The sequence below is a fragment of the Taeniopygia guttata genome, chromosome 12, assembly GCF_048771995.1.
Source record: "Taeniopygia guttata chromosome 12, bTaeGut7.mat, whole genome shotgun sequence".
NCBI classification, from domain to species: domain Eukaryota; kingdom Metazoa; phylum Chordata; class Aves; order Passeriformes; family Estrildidae; genus Taeniopygia; species Taeniopygia guttata.
The window spans coordinates 16189751-16210105 of NC_133037.1; the positions used below are offsets into that span (position 1 = coordinate 16189751).

The window sequence follows — 20355 nt, forward strand, 5'->3', positions numbered from 1 at the left end:
TCTACTTCACTGGGTATATGGATTCCCTGTTGCTGTCAAAAATACAGGCTCACTTGCTTTCCATAGTGCCTCTATCATCTTTGTCTAGTCAGACAGTACAGTACTGCAATATTTGCACAAACCAGTTATTTGTTTGCATCTGAAAATCCCTGAAAATTTCTGAAATGAGAAAACCATATGCAGTGTTATCACAAAAGAGCAACTCTGGCAGACACACAGCAAAAAAAATCTAAATCACTTCCTCATAAACGGGCCATTTCTTCCTTCACACAGGAATCTGACTTCCTTTTGCAGGTTCTTTATAAAATGTTTCTGCCTTATGCAACTGCTATTTTCAGGACTAGGAATGATTTGTCTGGAATGGCAGTCCCATAAGAACCAACTCACATCTGTATTTAATGCCATGGTCATTGGCAAAATCAAGGCACACATACAGACATTATCTCCCAAGAACATAAACTGTAGGAATTTTCCTAGAGAAGGGAAAAAATTGATAATACTCCAACAGATGATGTAACTTTTAAAGTTCACCTCTGAAATGTTCCTAAAACCCATGACACAAAGGACTAAAACATCTACTTCTGCAGTAATTGAAAAAAAATTACTGTAGAAAACCCGTTCTCAATATATGAAATTGAAATGGATTGATTTTCTTCTCGTGCAGTGGATGGAATTGCACTTTAATTGAAAATCACTTTAAAATAAGTGACACTGAAAGGACTTAAGTATTTTCCAATAAAGAGACCCCTATAGCATTTGCCTGCCATTTCTGTGTGTAGGTTAAGCACAAAACAAGTTCTCAAGTGAGTCATAGCACAGCAGTTTGCACAGACAGCTACAAAATGCAATCCCGGCCCCCAAAAGCTGAGGAACAGCACTCTGCCACATCAGCTGATCCAAGGCTTGGTTTAAAGGTTTAAAAATGTTCTGGTGTTTGTCCTGTTGGCCTCCCTAATCCATTCCAAATGCCATACATAATGAAATACCTTTTCTCATCTGTTTTTGTTTTTTGTCCAGAGAGCCAATTTGTCATGCTATAAACCCTTTTGATTCAAATTTACTTCAGACTACTGAACTGAGATGATGGCTTGCAAGCCCTAAGTCAGTGAGGAAAAGGGAAGGAAGCTGCTGGAAGAGAGAAGAAGTTGGCATACCTTCCCTTTGTTGAAGTAATGGATAATCTTACGGCACAGACCTTCCTTACGTTGCCACTCTGACTGAGATGGGTAATGCAGGAACTCTCTCAGAGGTCTGTCCTCCCACTGAAGCAACTCACAGTACAAAAGCAAAGTGAATGCAGCCTCTGTAGGAAAGGCAATTATGAAACACTGAATCAATGACAGCAAATAAACACAGCCAATACTGAAAGGTCACAGACCTGCTTCTGACACAGTCCGTGATTTCTGATCTATTGTTTGCAAAAAAAATCTCAACTCTTACAGGACTATTCAATTATTCAATTACTTAAAATAGCAGCACATGATTTTTAGGCACAAATCTGTCAAGTTTCTTTTTACCAGCTTCTTGATTTAAATGCACAGTCAGATGTTCAGATCTGTAGCTAGATTTGGGGCCTGCAGCTGCAAACAGAGCTTGGCCAGCACAGCATTAGAGTTCATACACGTTCCAAGTGCTCCCTCAGCACTGCAAGGTGAGGAAATATGACAAGTGATAATATAATGGTGGTTTTGCTAATCTTCCTTTAAATTTCATTCCACTGTTGTGATTTTTTTTAATCCATCTTCTTCAAAGAACACTTTAATGTAAAATCTGAAGTGTAATGCAATAATCGTGTGGTTGTGCAGGCATAAACAGACATTATTTAACTTGAGGAAAGGAGCTGGGCCTCAGCTTCTTGCCTTCCCACCTGCCATAACTGATTCATGCAAATTCTTTCCAAAAGATTGAGCAAGATATTATATAACATCGGGAGAGTTAAAAATGTCATGAGAAGTTCAAGCAGACTGTATAACATCTCTCTCACCTGTGTAGTTCTCAGCCTGCAGGTGCATGTCACAAAGCTTGTGGATATAGCGGATGTACATCTCCTCCTTGTTAATTTCAGATTTGTAGAAATTCTGTGAAAGAAAAAACAGAGCCGTAACTCTTGCGACTCTCCATTCAAGCACTCGGCAGCATCTGTGGATGTGAAAAGTTATTGAAAGAGAACACATTCTTAGTGGAAAAAAAAGAGTAATAATTATTTTCACACTCACACTGATCTAACCCACTAATTTTACTGTGGCATGATTGGCATGATATTTTTTTGAAAATGAAGGTAGTCAAAAGCTGAAAGAAGAGGTGAGAGGAGTTGTAGAACCTGTGTCACAGGGATACACAGAACTCAGCTGGACACAGCCCTGAGGAGCCTGACCCATCTGGCCAGCTGAAAGCAGTGAGTCAGATCAGACGCCTCCAGAGGATCCTCACAATCCTCATATTTTCTTCTGTCATCCCAGTGCTTGGATTCTGAAGCCACACTTACCTGACACAGATTCCTATCCCAGCCTTTCCCATCCCAGTTTCAATGAGATTGCACAGTATCACAAAGAGATGAAGGAAACATCTTTACCATTAGGTTAACAGTGCAGCCAATCTTCTTGTTTTCTGTTTCATCTCCTTTCATACAGTCCCTAAGAAAGCAGAGCAATGTTGAAACAAACATCTGCAAAAACATTCCATTTAAAATAAACTTGAAGCTATCTTATCTTCCAGACTTTCCCTGGATGACAAACAACAGATAATCATATACTTAATTTTATAAAATTCCTCTAAGAAGTATTTCCATATTAGGGCTTAGATGATGTGAGATCTGAGTGTCCCCTTACAAGTTTGCATCTGCGAACAAGCAGCTGAAATGACCGTTCCTTCATTTCTTATAAGAATTTGATCAAAAATCAGATAACAGTGGTCAAAAATAATCCAAATGCAAGGTCTACTACAAAAGTAAAAAACTCTTATTTATCCAGATGTAAACATTTAGTCCTAGTCAAAGGGTTGGCTTCCATAAATGCAGCTCTGCAGCGTGGTGTGGCACACAAGGATACAACCTGAGGGATTTAGATTAGATTTCTAACTTTTGCATAGGTAAGTTAAATCACAAAATTTATCTTTGGTTTCTGGAATATTTTATAAATTATTTCTATTCAAATGGTACAAGATACTAAATTTTTAAAGCAATGACACAGCAAAGCATTTGAGAACTACTACAGCTACTGACTGGCAGCTGTACTCTAAGAAATGCCTGTGTATTTCCAAATTTCAATGCCACATTCCAGTTCCCTGTTCAGGGAATGACAAATCAGCTGTAGATTGAAAATCAATTAAAAACTAGTATGTGTTTCTCAATTAAGCATGGAAATGTGTGTGTCAAAGCTACCTTGCTGGCAGCTGTTTATCATTAAAAACAAAAAAATAGAAATCAAAATCACATGATACTCCCCACCCTGCCCCCCCCAAAACCCCCAAGCAGCTCCCCTGCATTTCCTTTAAATGTCTCCAGTACCTGGTTGTGCACAGTAGTTGTAGAGCAGTTGTTGCCAGTAAAAAAACCCAGGAGATTGGATCAAGGAGGTAGGGATAACAAAAGGAGCAAACCAAAAAGCACAGCAAAGGATTTGGGACTGCAGAACACCCAGCCTAGTCAGAGGGTTTCACCTCTAATGAGCAGCAGCAGAAGGAAAAACTATTTGAACTCTTGTCAGTAGGCTAAATACAGAAATATCTAGGGCAGTTCTATATAGGTTCAAACTGCCTATTATTAAAAAAAAAAACCCTCTGTGTGTGTATATATAAATCTAAAGTGAAAATATTTCCTTCTAAGTCAAAGCTCAGCTGCATTGACACAACAGTCCTGCAAACTTCAGTTTAAAACTAAATGAAGGCTGCCTAATTTATAGTGAAATCTTGCTCATGAGCCACCAACTGATGTGTCAGAGTTCCCAGATGGAAGTTTTCCAGTTCTGCAGACCTGGATGAGGCATTCAGCACACCATGGTTCAATGAGGCTTTGGAGATCACTCTTGCATTTAACATCTATTTTTTTGAATTAGGTGAGATCATTTCAGTGATAGAAGGAATTAATGTTTTAGCAACCTGAATAAACCTCAGTACAAAACTATCAGGAATGAGCACACAAGAATGAAATGAGCATCTGGAATGTTTGCTCAGAACCCAGCAGTGATGCATTGGTTTGCATGTATGCAGCTTGACAAGCAATAAAAATATTCCCTGTAGGAATTTGGTACCATGTCTGATGACAAACTTCTTATGCTTAGAACATGTTCTTGCTGCTGCCAGATACCTGTAGTCGAGCAGACGCTCCATGAGCCGAGTGACGGACGTGACAAAAGAGATTCCAGTCTCCCGCCAAGTTTCCTGCTCAATCTTCTCCAGCAAACTGTTTGGAGATGGGAAGACAGCAGGTGAGGCTTCCAGGGAAATGGTACAGGGCGTGCAGACTGATACAGACAACTTGGTTTCTCCCTCATCCAACAAATTCCAGAAGAATTAGCATCTTACCTGGGATAAGGCCCAAAGAGTTGGGTTCTACTCCAGGCAGCATGAAGTAAAGACAAGGAAATTACAGAACTGACAGAAAAAGGGAAAATATCCCCACACTGCCATTTAACATATATGAAGAAGAGCAACACTCATGGCAATACTTGATTTCCACATTATTTCCTGTAGCTTAAATACCACTAGCAGCAGTCAGAAACTGAAAAGGAGTCCAAACCTACTGCAAATATTTCTTCTTTGCTCATCCCTCCATAAGTTTTCATCTCTAATCAGCAACCAACCAACCCTGAATCACATTGTATTTAAACTGGAAATAAAAGCAATCGGCTTTTGCCTAGCATTGGCAGTACAGTGAGCACCCATGTCACACAGTTGTGAAGGAAGAGACAAGGCTGGAACAAGAACAAGGAACATTGTGTTTCAAAAGTGAAGAAAGAAAGCAAATTTACATGCCAGTTTCCCTGAAACTGGATTTCCAGTCAAAGAATTTGCCACTTCTAGGAAAGAAATTCTGTTGGGTGTCGCATCCTCCAGAGAGGCAAACTTCAGTAGTGTGATGATTTACAGCTGAGGGATCCAACTCCCTTTTCAGCAGTATAGTTGAGACAGTAGAATTCAGGGTCAACTGGTTTTTTCACACAGCATTTACCAATTTGTGGAATTTTTTCCTCAAATTCTCTCCTCATATTGTTATCAGACAACTTGGTGGGAAATATAAACTAACTGGTTGCTGGAATTCCAGGCTATGTTTCTTGGTAATGCATCCAGTCATTATTACCTAAACATGAGTAAACAGCTACAGCCCTTGAATTCTTAACATTTCAGGTAATGAATGTCTTCAAGTGTAGCAAAGGCACACTATTCCTCTTGTCACGTGAATAAAAAAAGAATAGGTATTTCCTTTATCCCTGAAATAGACTTACTTTATCTGTACACATAAGATCCAAGACTTCCCAAGGCTGTATATATACAAATCCAAACTGAATACATTTCCATACTTCCTGAGGGATGGGCAGGCTTATCTAGCTTGAAATGAATGAATGTGCAATTGCAAATTCAGAAACAGAATTGATTCCAGCAAAACAAAGGTTTATGCCTCAAACAGCCAGTCTGCTACTGGAGGCCATGTAAAATTGGAGTATGGCTAAAATTCTGCTAATGATCTCTGTGGCTCACTAGAGTATTAAAAAATTCGGGTTAACTGCTCTGGACTGTCAAGAGTTCGAAATAATTCCTTCTGAAATAAACAAGTAACACTCAAAATGAAATTTGGAGAGATATCAGTAATCAAAAGTAGTGAAGTGTAAAGTCAGACGTAAAATCTTCATGTTTATCCTTCTGAGTACGAACTGTTGGTGTGAAAGGAAGTGTCACAATGGAGGAAGCAACCGGCAACTGTTGAACCAACCAAAACATGGCCTTCAAAAATAGGAGGAAAGAAAGGAAAATGCTGAGGAAAATCTCCTTTGCTCTAACAAGGCCTAACTCTGTAGATAGTAGTGTCTCTTTAAATAGCCCTCAGACCAGGATCTCACTCCCTGCTATGGAAAGAGAAGGGCCCTGGCTCCTCCAGCAAATGAATTTTTGATAGAAGGATGACAACCTTTTATTAGATGTCACAGAGAGAAGACAGAGAAGAATTTAGGTCTCTATATTACTTCCAGCACTACTTCACTGAGCCATTCCATGGAAGCCTGCCAGCAAGCCCTTTCCTGCCCTCCCAAAGATCTGGGGCTGCACAGATCAGGGTCTGACTCTTCCAATGGCTCTGCACAACACAAGGAGCATGAACTGGCAAAGCTTACAGCAGGCTGAAGAGTTCCCTGTAGTTCTCATCACCTTTTCCTTCGGACACCAGGCTGTCCAGCTTATCGATCAGCTCCGCCTCCACCTGCAGGAAGGAGACCAAATCCATCACTCAGAGACTCCTCCAGTGAACCAGCACATCAGGTAAACTGCATCCTGAACTACAACAGAATACCCAGCACCACTGCTCTGCTGTGCTGCTTCTGCTGGTGGAATTGATTTGCAAATACCCATGCATCAGTATATTAGAAGATTATTTTTTCATTAAACCCCACTTTTTAAGCCTCTCTATGATTGTATAAAACTTTTGCTTTTTCTTTCACTTGTATAAAGGGCCACACCAACATCACTATGTTTCTCTTATAAAAATTTTGAACACATATTAATTCCCACCCTCAGTATCAATCATGATATCAGATATTCTCATAAAATTGATTCAAGTGCAGAAACTGATGTATGTAACATTAAACAAAAACAATTTCATGAAGTCAGAAATCTTGCAGAAGACAGTTTCGCTACTAGTGAAGACAGAGGTTCCTAAGGGCTGCAACTATTTGCAGAAATATGGCTTACTTTTATTTAAAGACAAGCATAGTTTGAACATCTCAACGTTTTTCAGCTGCCAAATTGCAAAGGAAGTAAAGATGGGAAGGAAAAACAAATCAGCCAGTGGCACACAAATGGACTTGGTGCTCTTGCTGCTGAAATCCTTAAAGGGAGACCTGATTTCATCCCTGAATCAGACTGTATTGTTATCCAGCCTTGCTGAAAAAATAACCTTGTAAAAACATGAACTACTGAAGAAAATTATAAAAGGGCTTGAAAATGAATTTTCAGGGTTCTTATATTTTCTGGCAAACACCTGAGTATTTAAAAAGTGAAGAGGAGCTCAGAATTAAAAAACAAAACAAACAACAACTCCCTGTGTTTGTGATCTACAGTGACAACAGAAATCAGTAATGCCTGTGTCCAGCTGTCCAGCATTATACTGGAAAGCAAATAACTGCCTGGTTCCAGCAGATAATGTTAATGAGGTCTATTACCTCCTGGAGTATTTAACTATTTATTTAATCACTAATACAGATGATTATTTCATCCTTAACCTTAGAAGGTTATAATATCTGCTTCATAAAACAGTGTGGAAATTTGCTCCACAGGTAATTTAAGAAATATTCTTGGAGCTGTAGTTTAAAATACATTAATGAGTATAAAAATTAAATGAACATTACAAAGAGTTCATCTTGATAAAGAAAATATAAATAGACCCAGGAACTCAAAGGTGACTGTAGATGCTTATTACTGTAAATTCCAGCGAAAGACTGTTCTATTGTTATGCTAAAACCAGTGGAAAGAGCACTATGATCAAAATGCTACTGCAATAATAATAATAGTAAATAATAACAATTGTAGCAATAATGGGAGTTGAAGAGGAAGAAAAACAAGCTCCTGGTAATACTTTTCCACACAGCCTATAATAGATCAGGTTATGGGAAAGGTCTGCTATTCTCCTGGAGTGATAGATTAGATCTGGCATTTTAATGACTGTGCAAATAACTAACCACATGAATTATGATAATTTAATGGTGATTTACTCCTTCAGAGCACTTCTCTGCAGACACTGGCCCCCAGTATTGCCCCAGCACAATGACAATGAAACACTGTCATCCCAGGATCCAGACCAAAGCCATCCTTCATTAGCAATGCTCTGCACTTCAGGGATCTGGTCTGCAGTGGAGAACCTAAGCAATTCTCTGACCATGACTGGGAAACAATGATGAAGATTTCTCTCCCTGATTTGCAATCAGAGCTCACAGCAGGTAGAAACTGCAGAGCTCTTGTTGGACTTAACCCTTCCCAGAGAGCTGCTGCAATTTCTGCAAATGAAAACAGCTACAAAGTCTGTTTCAAGGCATGGTATAATGATTTAATTATACAATACCACTTCCTAGCTGCAAATTGAAGACAGAGAAGCAGAGAGCACTGTTTTCACAAAGACTGGCTAAATCTTTACATCCCCATTTTTGGTTCTCAGTCTGACCCATTTAATGGCTGACTAATAATCTAAGTGAAACCACTGGGAGCAGTGATAGCCCAGCACTTGCAAAATTCTTTTCCCCATCTGTGATGTGCTGAACACATCCCTCCTCTTCCCCATGTTTATGGGGAATGCAGTTTGCACTAAACAATCTTGGGGGTCTTGTGATAGTTTTGTGAATCAGGTCTTGAATTTTCTATTTTATATATATTTACATGACATATTTACAGTCAGAAACAAAACAAAAAATAGAAACTCCTTGCTTCCAGCTGGACACTGCAGACAGAGAGAGCAAGGAAAGGAGAGCTTGGGAAGTGCCCTCACCTGTTTGAAGTTGCCATTCTTTCTCTGCTCCCAGTCCATCATGTCATGGAAGATTGGGATCATGATATTCCGGACTTCTGGTTGTGGAACAAGTGTAACACCCAGAAAGGGGCCAATCATTCCCGGAATAAAGTGAATTTTGTGCTCACCTGTACAACACAAAAGAACTGTAATTAAATAAAAGCCTTTGGTATCCGTCACTGAGAAAATAGGGAACCCTTGCAATAATGATATTTACATAGTAGTAAGCATGAGAATAACAAAAGCAAACATTCTTTTCCTGAAAAGGAATATCAGTATTTGCTTTACACCATTTCTTGCAAAGTCTCTAAGAGCATTTTTAATTTCACTGTGAAAGCCTTCAGCAAAAAATGTCAGTGCTTTTTACTTTGCAAAGGAATTCAAACTGTCAAAAGTAACCCAACTGAAACATACTAACTGGGGGAAGAGGCCAGGGGACTTCCAACTCATGAAGATTTTGAAAGGGCTGGTGAGAACAATGGTACTTAATAGAGCACTTTTAGATTTCAAGGAACTACAGAGCTCTTGGTCCCCATTGCTGTCTTGATGTCCTAACTGCCCTTGGCTGGGACCAAGTGGATCTTCTGCAGGAGGGACCTGAGGCACTTTGATGATAACCTCTTCTGAGCCAAACTACTGCACTGTTGCAGAGAGAACTCAACAAAGCCTGATCTGGAACAGCATCCAGTGAGAAATGTCTGCATCTACACATCCAAAACTGGCTTCTTGCTTCTCAGCTGAGTTTGTCCAGTTTGTTTTTCTGGGTATTGGATCTCTGTTACCTTGGAGGGCCTTCTATTTTCCACAAAGATCCTTTGAACTGTGACCAGTTCTGGCTGTATCATTTCAGTTGTACAAGACAAATCAGGCTTATTCAGTTTTCTTGCTTCTGTAGTCTTCCTGACTGTTGTCTGAACTTGGTCCAGCTTGCCTTGGGTTTATATTCTTTTGTGTTTTGTTGTTTCTTTTAGCTGTAAAAAGCAGGACTAGGCAAACTAATCTAGAATCAAGTGCACTTAGGGAAAACACTGTGACAGTAATTTGGTCCCTCTTCTCTTACTCCAGATTCTTATGCATTTTCTCAGAGATTACAAAATCTCCTTTACTCATAGCATTTTACAGGGAGCTCCCCTTCAGCTGAATATCAGACAACACTTGTCATCTTTGTTTTTTGAATAGCAGCTCCTACCTATATTCCTACACATAAAATGTTTGCATTTGCCTTGGTGAATATTTTGTAGCCACATTATTAAGTTATCCAATCTGACCTGTGTCGCTCTGTTCTTTTAGTGATTCACCCCTTCTCATGTCCTTGTATCTGTGATCTCTATCGGCAAACATTTTGTTATTCTCCTCTACAACACAGTGCAGAAGAGAGTTTTGGTGGAAGAAGTGCTTCTCTCCAGAGAAACAAAGGATTCTGTGATGCCACAAACAACTAAAAAACATTTAAAAATCTGACAGAAACCGGGTTTTCCTTTGGCTTTGGTCATCAAGTGAGAGAGGGAGAGGCTTACCCAGGTTCTGCCACATGCTGAAGAGCTCATAAGCCATCATCACTCTCATATCACCGTACCTGAGAGAGAACAGAGACACAGCTGCCCAGGGAACAAAAACTTGCAAGGCCGTGATGTGAAAAAATAATCAAATGGTTAAACAAAATTCAATTCACATTTATGTCAATGTAAGAATATCAAACAACTTGACTAATCACTGATTGCTATATTGGGAGATCTAGTTATTCATTTCCCAGGCATTTCCACATCCCAGCTTTCATAATAAATCACAGAGACTTCTTGTGGGAAAGGAAGGCTCTTTTTTGAGGTGGGAACCCAACAAAACATATCCTTACTTATCCAGAATCTTCTTCCTCTTAGGTGGTGTGGCATTTTCTAGTTGGAGACTCGGCTGATTTATAAACAAAACTGCCAGGCTGAAGTAAGAGTTCCACACCTGTAACAAGCAAAGGAATTTTGTAACATTACACTCCAAGAGGAAGTTTTAAATAAGTGGAGAAAGACGTAGACTCCTTTCTGTAATCAATGGGTAACATGTCTCTTACTATGGAGATACAAATTAACTCTTAAAGAGACAAATAGATTATTTAAACCCTGGTAGGAAGTGAAATTAAAGCCCCCACAAAAGCAATGCCACTGGTTTTTCCTCTTTGCACCAGAGCTGAAGAATTAATAAACTTGGTGATATAAGCAACCTTTAAAACTGTTTTTCTGTAGGTTGAACAGATTTTATCTGTCAAGAATCCCCAGAGATCAAACTATATCATGAATAGGACCCCTGTAATTTGGTCTGTTTTCCCAAAGAGATGAGGTTTTTGCCAGCTTGGTTTCTGCACTTGTCCCTAGGTACATGTCTGGCAGCTCTTCCTAACACTGAACTTGCTGCCCATCTCCAACTACATCAGACACAGGGACAATACTCCCTAGGATTCTGTTCCTCCAGGTTTTGTGTCATCAGCCAGAGTGACCTCTGGGAGAGGAAGTTCATGAATGCCCCAGCTTCAGGAAAAGCATTGCCTGAGTTTACACTGCATTATCCACCAGACAGCATGCTCCATTAGCCCCATACTTATGGAATTACTAGTTTCCTTTATGAGGGAATTTATTTTCCTGATTTGATCTTACACTGTATCTGTTCTACCTCCCATCAATTCCAGAGCAGATTCCATTCCTGTCCTTTATCCGTTAGGTCATCTTCCTGACAGACACTCTAATAAATGCTGCAAATATCATCAGCTAATGGAGAGGGCAGCTCCTGTTCCTTCATTACTGCTGGTTTGAAAAGATGTCAGAACATTTTCTGAATCAATTCTTACTTTAAAATCGAAGTCCGTTTCTGTGAAATTCTTATGCAGGGCAGAAGACAAGTACTGAACTGTTGTAACTATGATACTGCAGCCAAAAACAAAGAAAAGAAAACAAAAGAGAACATTTTAATCTGGATACAGCATATTACAGTGGTTGGTGGTGCTGGTTTTACTACAGGTACAGAGAGGTACATTCTTTGTGTAATCTCTGTGGTATTTACACAAGTCACTGTTCTTTCTTAAATGAACAATTTGTACTAATTAATACAAGATTATGAACTTTCACTAATATTGTACCTTCTAGAATTTACACACGAGCATTTAAAATCCTGTCTATTTTGCATGGCTGGGCCATATGACCACCAGGGAAATGGAATAATACACTCCTTGTCCTCCTGTTCTAAGCAGAATGTTTTTTTCCCCAGAGGAGAATAACTCAAAAAGTTTGAGCTGTCCTTGTTCTTGTCTATACAATGGTCCTTTATCTCACTCTCATTCAGCTCAAGATATTTGTATTTTGCTAATATCTGATTCTGTGTTATTTTTTCTTGGTGACTTACATACACCTTAGTGAAAGGCAATGAAGGCACATGAGAGATTCAGGAACTGATAAATGGCATGTAGATAAGGCAACCGTAGTATCAAAAGAAGAGCACATCTCTGATTCACATGCAAGCAATCCTTCAGCAGCACTGCTAAATGTAAGTGTCAGTCTAAAGCTTTGTGGCAAAAAGATGCCCAAGGGAATGGGTAACCTGCAGCATCTGAGGGAGCTACTGTTTCAGGTGAATTTCTTTTTTCTTACAGAACTTCATAGAATCTTTATGCCTGAATTACTGAAATCCACTTCTTTCACTTCTCATTAGCAGGGTGAACTCGCAGAGCATTCAGCTCAGCTGAGCAGGCAGCCTTGAGGAGCATTTCCATGCTGCTTCCTCAGAGTGGGAACACTCCAGCTGTTCTTCAGCCAGTGGGAATTCCACAGCTAGTTCAGCTAAGGGAACTAGTGGATAATCCCAGCCAGCCTGTGTTCAACACTGCTGCTGATCCAAAGGGCACAGTGCTTAACCCAGCAGAAGCAAGCAACTGAGATAAAACGGAGCATTAAAATGGCAGATGAGAACTGAATTGAGAAGGAACTCTGTGTAATGCTTTGGTGTCATGGCTGGGGTTTGCTCCCCCTTTTCCAAAATACCTGAGAACCTCTCCTTGCTTGGCTACAGAGGGATGTTCATGGGAAGAAAAAGATGTTCAAGGCAGGGAGTCCCTGACAAGGGAGGGAGAGGCTCATGAACAGCCCTTGGTGTGGGGAGCTGGGCTCACCCTGTGTACTGGAGCTGCTGGGTCACTCAGCCCCTCACCCTCAGGGCAGCTCCTTCAGCTCTGCTTTTAACTCCTGCCTCTGAGAATGCTGCTGGAGTTTAACAAACCCATGAACACTCAGGTTTAGTTTGGAGTGTTAAAACAACAGCAGAATGAGGATGAGCACTCCAAAATTCCTGGCTTGATCCTCACATCTCAGTCCGAGGAAAATCACTGCCCTCAGGCTATAACAGCCACAGAATTGCAACATTTTATACCTGCTCCTCTACTTACTTGCTGGTGAGCAACCTCATCACCATCCAGTCTCGAGGAAAGACACTCATCTTCATCAGGTTCCGAAACACACAGAAAATCTTCAGGAGGAACTCCTGTCACACAGGGAAAAATATGTAAAAGTCAGCAGCAGTTGCAAGTGAATCTATTTTCTTGATTGTAAGAAGGACAATTAAGCTACGTGTGCTCTACTTGAACTTTGTGTTGCAAGGCCATTCACCTGGAAACATGAAAAGCAACACACACTGGAATATGGCTCCATTCCTTTGTTCGAGTCTCATATACAACTTCCAGCTTCTTTAAAATCTTCACTTCTACAGGTAGATGAAAATCTTCCCTATGTGCATAATTGTATCTGACTTCTCATTTTATCACCCAGAGTTCCAGTGTCAATTTGCAGCTATTTTCAAATATACTGGACTCATAATCACTTTTTAATGCATTCATTTTATTAATTTATCTGTCCAAATTTCTTTGGACTTACGTCACAATTTAAGAACTAACCACAACCCCAGCCCAATAAAACTCCCACACAAGCTTTCTAAAATAGTACCAGAAAATCCCATTTCTGGCAACACACAGCAGCAAGGAGCTCTTCTTAGACACATTCAGCTGGCTGTTTGCTTTCCAAAAAAAAATCCCCAAACCTGAAGACATTTCTGGTTTTTGACTACCTGCACCTCCATGCCTGTACAGAACAAGAGCAAAGATCAAACATGACAAATTGTTGGCCTTGCAAACTATGATTTTGTTGTTTTGTTTTCCTTCCAGAAAAAATCAAAATAGCAGAGAAATTGGCAGACCAGGGATGCTTCAAAACCATACTACCATTATGCCTTAAAGGAGGGTGGGTGATTAATATCTTGGTGCAACTGAGCTCAGAATAAAACATTAGAAGCTCTTTGACTTTTGGCCTCATTTTGCCCAAAGTGTAACAGTGGTAAGTGAATAAAATGCCTTTCCATGCCAGAAATAGTATTGAAAATATTTTAACAGCCACATTCTATGGGAGAATAGAGTAATACATAAAATCTTCAGCCTCTGTGGTACTCTTGGAACATATACTCAGATTATCAGAGATACAACAGTTCTTTTGGGCATAAAGATAAATTTTAGTTCAATGACCTTTCCACAAGTCTGACATAAGAACTATAGTTTAGATGGCTTTTAAAATAGCTATTAAAATTTATTATGGATTAATTTACCAAATCATTTTCCTGTGAGCCATTTGAAAGTTATCAGAAAGGCAGCAATCTCAGATAACTATCAACCTGAGATACACCAAACCCTGCAACCTAAAGATAAGAATTTTATCATCCCAAATTCATCTCCCTGATTTATTCAGCTTCTCTATATGCACACAAAACATTTTAAAGCTGAAAGTCTATCCAGAAAGGACTTCTCACTGCTTCTCCATTCCATTTGTTAAGGTAACAGAAGTTCCTACCATATTACATTGTTCTTATTGTGCATATTTGAGTGCCATGCTAATAAAATTGTTTTAGGTAAAAGTTTGTCTTTATTGATAGGATTAGTCTGCCTTTTAAACAGATGTTGCTGGAGATACTCCTCTTCCCCATTGAAGTTAAGAAGTTCTGCTAATATGAAATGTGCCATTTCAAAATGTCAGAGGTCTGTGCCCCTCACCAACCCTTGCTGTTCATGGAGAGCCATAATTTAAGCTGATGTTCACAAAGAAGCATGCAGGAAGTGGAGTGGTAAGGTTACAGCTTTCCCAAAAAAGATTTCATCTGCTAGAGACATTTGTAACCCCCAAAAGTCTTGAAATTCTCTTCTGGCATAAAATCAATGCCCTTTGTAGGAAAGCTCCAGTGCATACTGACCATGTAGCAAGATGCTATACAACAAGTGATTTCACATTCACAGTATTGAAAAGTCCTGTTCCTCTGCCTGTGTTTTATATGTAACAATTACAATATCTTTTATGTCCAGTAAAATCTATCCTGGGACTTTATTTGCCGTTAAAAAGATAATTCAGTGCCCTGCGGTCTTAAATGTGTTTTTGCAACACTACATCAATGATTGTAAAAGTGAAAGGAAGGTCCCTGATCAGAATGCCAGTGGATAGGAATGATTAACAGGGCAAGTGATGCTGGAGGGATTCCCCTCTGCTGTCCCATTCTGAGGGACTCACCCTACAAACATCACATCCTTCTGTACCTTCAGTTCATCCTTGCTTTGGAAGTTGTCCAGTAAGTGCTGGAAGTGAGTGTCTGACATCTGACGAAGCAAAGATAAAAGGCAGGAGACATATTCTCCCTGTTGACCAAAGGAGAAACCTTTTCATTCAGACATTCTGAAATTTCACAGGTACAAAGCTTAATCCGGGGGAAGGTATAAAGGGAGGGGTCTGAAATGGCCCCGATGCCTATGAGGGGACAGCTGACATGCACAGAGATTGAAAATACTGCAGGTTAACAGTCCCTGAATTACTGTTAATACAGGGATACACCTCCAGGAGGCTCCTCCACAGATGCCAGTTTTTTTTTTTTTAACCAAAGTTGTAGTCTAAACAAAAATAATTTAAAATTATTAATACAGACATTAAAAAGCACCCTCCGAGCATGCAGGTTTTGACAATACCTTTTTCAGGTACTTAATATACAGTGTCTGTCAGAGGTGTGACTGCAGCTCATGCCAATAAACCAGGAATTATTTGAACTAAGTGACTCTGACCTGTAAAGCAGTGACAGCTTGGAATCAGGCTGGGCTACAGAAGGTGTCTGGATGCTTGTAAATATATGGCTTATTAGTGTTCACCAAGTTCTGTGCTGTCAGAGCTCCAGTACTGACAGATCTGAAGTCAGATTTCCTGAGCACAGTCTGGGTAAGCCTACATGAGCAACAATTACATTTCTGTAATTCTGCAAAGCAGATGCACCCTAACTAGTTACCACAGCATCCCAAAGTGTTTTCCAAAGAGGAGCTCCCCCATTTTACAAATCTGAAAGCAAAGCACAGAGAAGTTAAGCAATCTGTTCAACAGAACAAGCAAAGTTGTGCCAAAAACATCAGGACTGGGTCTGTTGACTGCCAGTCCCTTGCATAACACTGTTTTTTTTTTTTTTCAACAGAGAAACTAATTTAAAAAATGCACAAATCTAAGCCATATCTAATAAGAATCCATATATCACTGTGCTGTGAAATGTAAATTGAGGAGCAAATACAAGGGACTGTGCCTTCCATTTTATTGTTACTCTAAATGGCTCAAGCATATACCCAGAAGCTTTGACATGGGTTGTTGCAAGAAACTTTCCAGGGCTGTACTTCACTAGGAAGAAAGATGTGCTCTTCTGTGTGGGTTGGCACATGGGAAACAGCAGTAAGTAAAGTGGCAGCAGTAAAAGGAAACTCAGCTATTACTGGACATTTGCAAGCCAGTGCCTTTCTTCTGTATCAAAGCACATCTCATTAACTGAGCTAACAAGGAAAGATCCAACCTTCTCTCTTGTGTGAGAAGTGCACCTTAGTGCACATCTGCCCCCAGCAGAACTGCTGAGGTTTCAGCCATTTGCTAAAAAAAACAACTCTAAAAAAAGGATGTTCTGAACAGCAACTTAACATCCTCCATTGTGCAAAAGCTGCATTAGAGATTCTGACAAACAAAAATAGGCCAAAATAGGCTAGAATAGAAAAGGGCAAAAATCCAGGAAAGAAGAAGGCTGAAAGCAAAATTCTATTCTTTTTCTTCTCTTCCACTGCATGTCAAAGAATTTTTTTCTTTCCCTGTGGCTAAGGCTGGCAGCCTGGATAAAGTGGTGGCTTCTCCCACCAAGCTCAACAGCTCATTTGACTCAGCGTCTCTTTAATTTTTTTTTTAAGAAGTATGTTGTGTTTCATTTACATGAAATAATTAGTGACCCTGGGCAAAAGCTCTCCAGGGTGTTGAATAAAGGGATTTAACCACAGAGCACTGTCATAGTCTCAGTTTTGGGGATCACAGCCTGATATTAATTACAGCCCTTGGTGATATCACCTTAGGGATGAAGCCCCAGGCAGTTCCCTAATACCTCAAGTCTTAAGCAATAACTCTCAATCACAGCTGTAAAGACAAACAAGAAAATAATCTGGAAATCCACAGAAGCTTCCTGAGCTCCACTGCTTCCTGCAGCCCTAGTGCAAGGAGGAAGAAATGGGTTTGTGGCTTATTAAGGGAAAGAGACAAAGCCCTGGGCATTCATGCAGCAGAGATGATGATGAGGTGCCAGTGGTGGTGAGGGACTGAACCAGAGGTTAGAGAAGCAGGAAATAGAAACTGATTGTTAGTTACTAACAGTGATTTCTGCTGTGCACTGCGGGCAGCGCTGCCCTCTTACCGCCTCCTGAGACTGCGATTTACTCATGATTGTGAGCAGAGTTTGTAACAGCACGTCCAGGAGGCTCTCCACCATCATCTCAACCTCCTCCACGACATCTCCCTCCTACAGCAAGTGGTGAGCAAACAGACAGTCAGGAACTGGAGAGATGGAACTGGTAAAGACAGTTCTGCCGAGTCAGCCATAGCACAGGCTCCCTGGGACAGAGAGCTCTGTAACAGGCTCACAGAAGCAAAATCAAAGTCCTCATTGTACCACATCCTGTTGTTCTGTCAGTGTGTGTGTTACCTTGGCAGTCTCTGACGGAAACAGTCAGCGTCACAGCCATAAAGGTTAGCCTATAATCAAAGGTCTAGAACACAACAGGAGCAGATTATGTTCAGGAACCTTTACTCCATGGCAGTATTATTTTAGCTTATTTCCATGATGCCTTTCATCTCATTCCTTCCACACAGAACTATGACTTGTAATTGGAAATTGGTATGAATTATATTTAGCACCATGAGCTTCCTACTTTAGTCAGGTGGGGAAACTTCACCACCCCCTCTTTGTGAGCATTGCTTTACATGATCTAGTTACCATTTGAGATGAGAGTATTATGACCATCAAAGCTGGGTGTTGAAACTCAGCAGCAGTTTCCAGAACTAAGAGGGAATTCATTGATTGGATAATTTTAGAGTATTCTTTTAATGTGAACCACAAAGTGCTAGTTACTGTCTCTGGCAGAACTACGAGCACTTGAGCTATGTAGAACTTTTAAACTCTACTGACATCTAAGTTCTGGGCTTGCATGAAGAAAATTAAACAGTGTCAAAGCTGGTGAGGGTGTATGTGATTTCCCCCCCTCTTAACAGCAAGCACATTGTGTGTTCAGGATGCTCTGAGTCACACACAGAGCCAGACTCTCATTTCAGATGTTCTCCTGTTACAGCAGAATCTTGTTTTTAAAAGATTCTGTATTAACCTATAAAAATTTCTCACTCTTCATTTTACTAAATCAGTGGTGCAAATAAAAAATTAAAACAATGTAGCAGATTTACCAAAGAACTGGTCTTGATTATGGAGAAGATACTACTGAGGATCCCAGAGCAGATAAGCAGCTCCTTCTGCTGTCGTAGGTGAAGGTGAATGTGGTGAAGGACTACAGGCAGCAGGATGCGCCGGGACTCTGAACGAAGGAAAATCATGACAAATGTAAGGAAAGAAAATATTTACAAACAATTACAGTGGATGGTTTCAACAAAATTCTGTGGTGTTATTATTCTCACCTTGTATTGAGTACAATGATTTAAATACACTAATTTGAGGTCCTCACTACAGGAAAGAGAAACCCAGTGGAGCTTTCTGTCTTGCACTTTACCTTCATAATTTCTTTCATTCAGACCTTCATGTATGAAATACACTCACAATCTTCAGCCATTTTCCACTGAGTTCTTAAAAGATTTTTTTAAATTCTCTTTTAAAGTATAGGTAAACAATAATACATTTAAGTAAAGTTTTAAGAATTAAAGAGTTACTAATGTGTTGAGCTAAAGAAATATCAAAGTTACAAGAGGAAGAATAAAGATACTTTAAAGCAATGTGGTGGGTTTCTCACACAACTATCCCCCCTGCTTCTCAGGCATAAGCTGGCTGGAAAGGAGGTTTTCTTCCTGTCCATGGTAAGAGTAATATTAAATGTAAAGTGAGATTTGGCAGTTTTAGTAATTAACAAATTTTTTAATGTAATGTATATTAATCAACCTTTAGTAACTATGATGGATTTATAAACATTTCCTTCCACAGTGAAACTTGTAAAGTATTTGTATTGAACAGAATTACTGAATATTCTGAATCGGGACAAACAAGGATCATGGAATCCAGCGCTGAAGTGAAAGCCCTTGGGAAAAGAGGGATCAAACCAACAATGTTGGCTTTATTAGCACCCTGCTCCAACCAGCTGAGCAAATGAATACATTTATCAATGACACTGCCAAGAGAAATAGCTACCAACATTACTGGAGTTCAGCAGGGAGCTATTTGCAACAAAGCCACTGCAAAAGCACCCAGGGTGCTGCTGCCCTCAGCGAGCCCGGCTCACCTGAGAAGGAGAAGAGGCGGCTGTCGACCGTGCGGGCGATGGACTGGAGCTTCACCACGTCCATGGACTGGCCGATGTGCACCGTGCTGGGCATGCTGCCCAGCGTGCCCCGCACGAACTCCGCCACCTCCTGCACCGTGAACATCTGCAGCAGCTCGTCGAAGATGGCGGGGAACGAGTTCAGCAGGGCAGCCTGCGGGTACAGGAGGGAGCTCAGCTCCTGCAGTTCCCCACCTGCAGCTCAGTGCAGTGAGGTGGGAACAACAGGAACACTGAACGAAGGGGCTGCACAAGGCTACCACAGACTGTGCTATGGCTGGTGGTCATGGTTTGTGGTACCTGGAGCTCAGAGTGAACAAGTCACATGTAGCATAGAAAAATCAAGTACTGCTGCAATAGTGAATCTTAGGATGAGTGGAGCACATAGATTTAGCTTCAAAAAGCTGTATTTTAGAAGACAGCTTATAAAACAGAAGAAAAATTGAGATAGACTATATAGTCCATTTTTGTTGATTTACTTTTTTCAGGTAATACAACACTTGCTTCTGATTAGAGAGTTCTATACCAATTGTTTGTACTAAGCAACTACCCCAAGACAGTTAAAACTCTTCAGAAAATATTCTGAAGTGAAGAACCTGCTGACAGACCCTTAACCAGCTCTGCCATGTGACATTCCAGGATTTCTGCAGCAGGGGTGGGGTGTGAGTCCACGTGAAAGAGGCATCACATCATGCGAGTGTGCATGTGATTCTTGCAGTAACAGGTATTTGCAGTAAGCTGGAACTATCCTTGAAAGTGCTTATTGAATGCAGAA

At 40.3% G+C, this 20355-nt stretch overlaps 1 protein-coding gene across 8 annotated transcripts in view; it reads right to left on the reverse strand.

Moving 5' to 3' along the window:
* Window positions 1-20355, reverse strand: part of DOCK3 (dedicator of cytokinesis 3) — a 182950-nt gene that overhangs the window by 31961 nt on the left and 130634 nt on the right. For 6 of the 8 annotated variants that reach the window (XM_072935013.1, XM_012572616.5, XM_030282931.4 and 3 more), the window contains exons 24-38: window positions 19542-19734; window positions 18502-18629; window positions 17420-17566; window positions 15306-15404; window positions 13125-13219; window positions 11538-11613; window positions 10557-10657; window positions 10222-10280; window positions 8684-8832; window positions 6324-6409; window positions 4522-4548; window positions 4304-4399; window positions 2573-2633; window positions 1985-2078; window positions 1155-1303 (exon numbers count right to left, since the gene is read on the reverse strand). In XM_072935013.1, coding sequence (XP_072791114.1) covers window positions 1155-1303; window positions 1985-2078; window positions 2573-2633; window positions 4304-4399; window positions 4522-4548; window positions 6324-6409; window positions 8684-8832; window positions 10222-10280; window positions 10557-10657; window positions 11538-11613; window positions 13125-13219; window positions 15306-15404; window positions 17420-17566; window positions 18502-18629; window positions 19542-19734 — 1560 coding nt within the window. The remainder of the gene's footprint in view (window positions 1-1154; window positions 1304-1984; window positions 2079-2572; window positions 2634-4303; window positions 4400-4521; window positions 4549-6323; window positions 6410-8683; window positions 8833-10221; window positions 10281-10556; window positions 10658-11537; window positions 11614-13124; window positions 13220-15305; window positions 15405-17419; window positions 17567-18501; window positions 18630-19541; window positions 19735-20355) is intronic. The other 2 variants (XM_030282933.4, XM_030282932.4) reach the window with 2 other exon arrangements.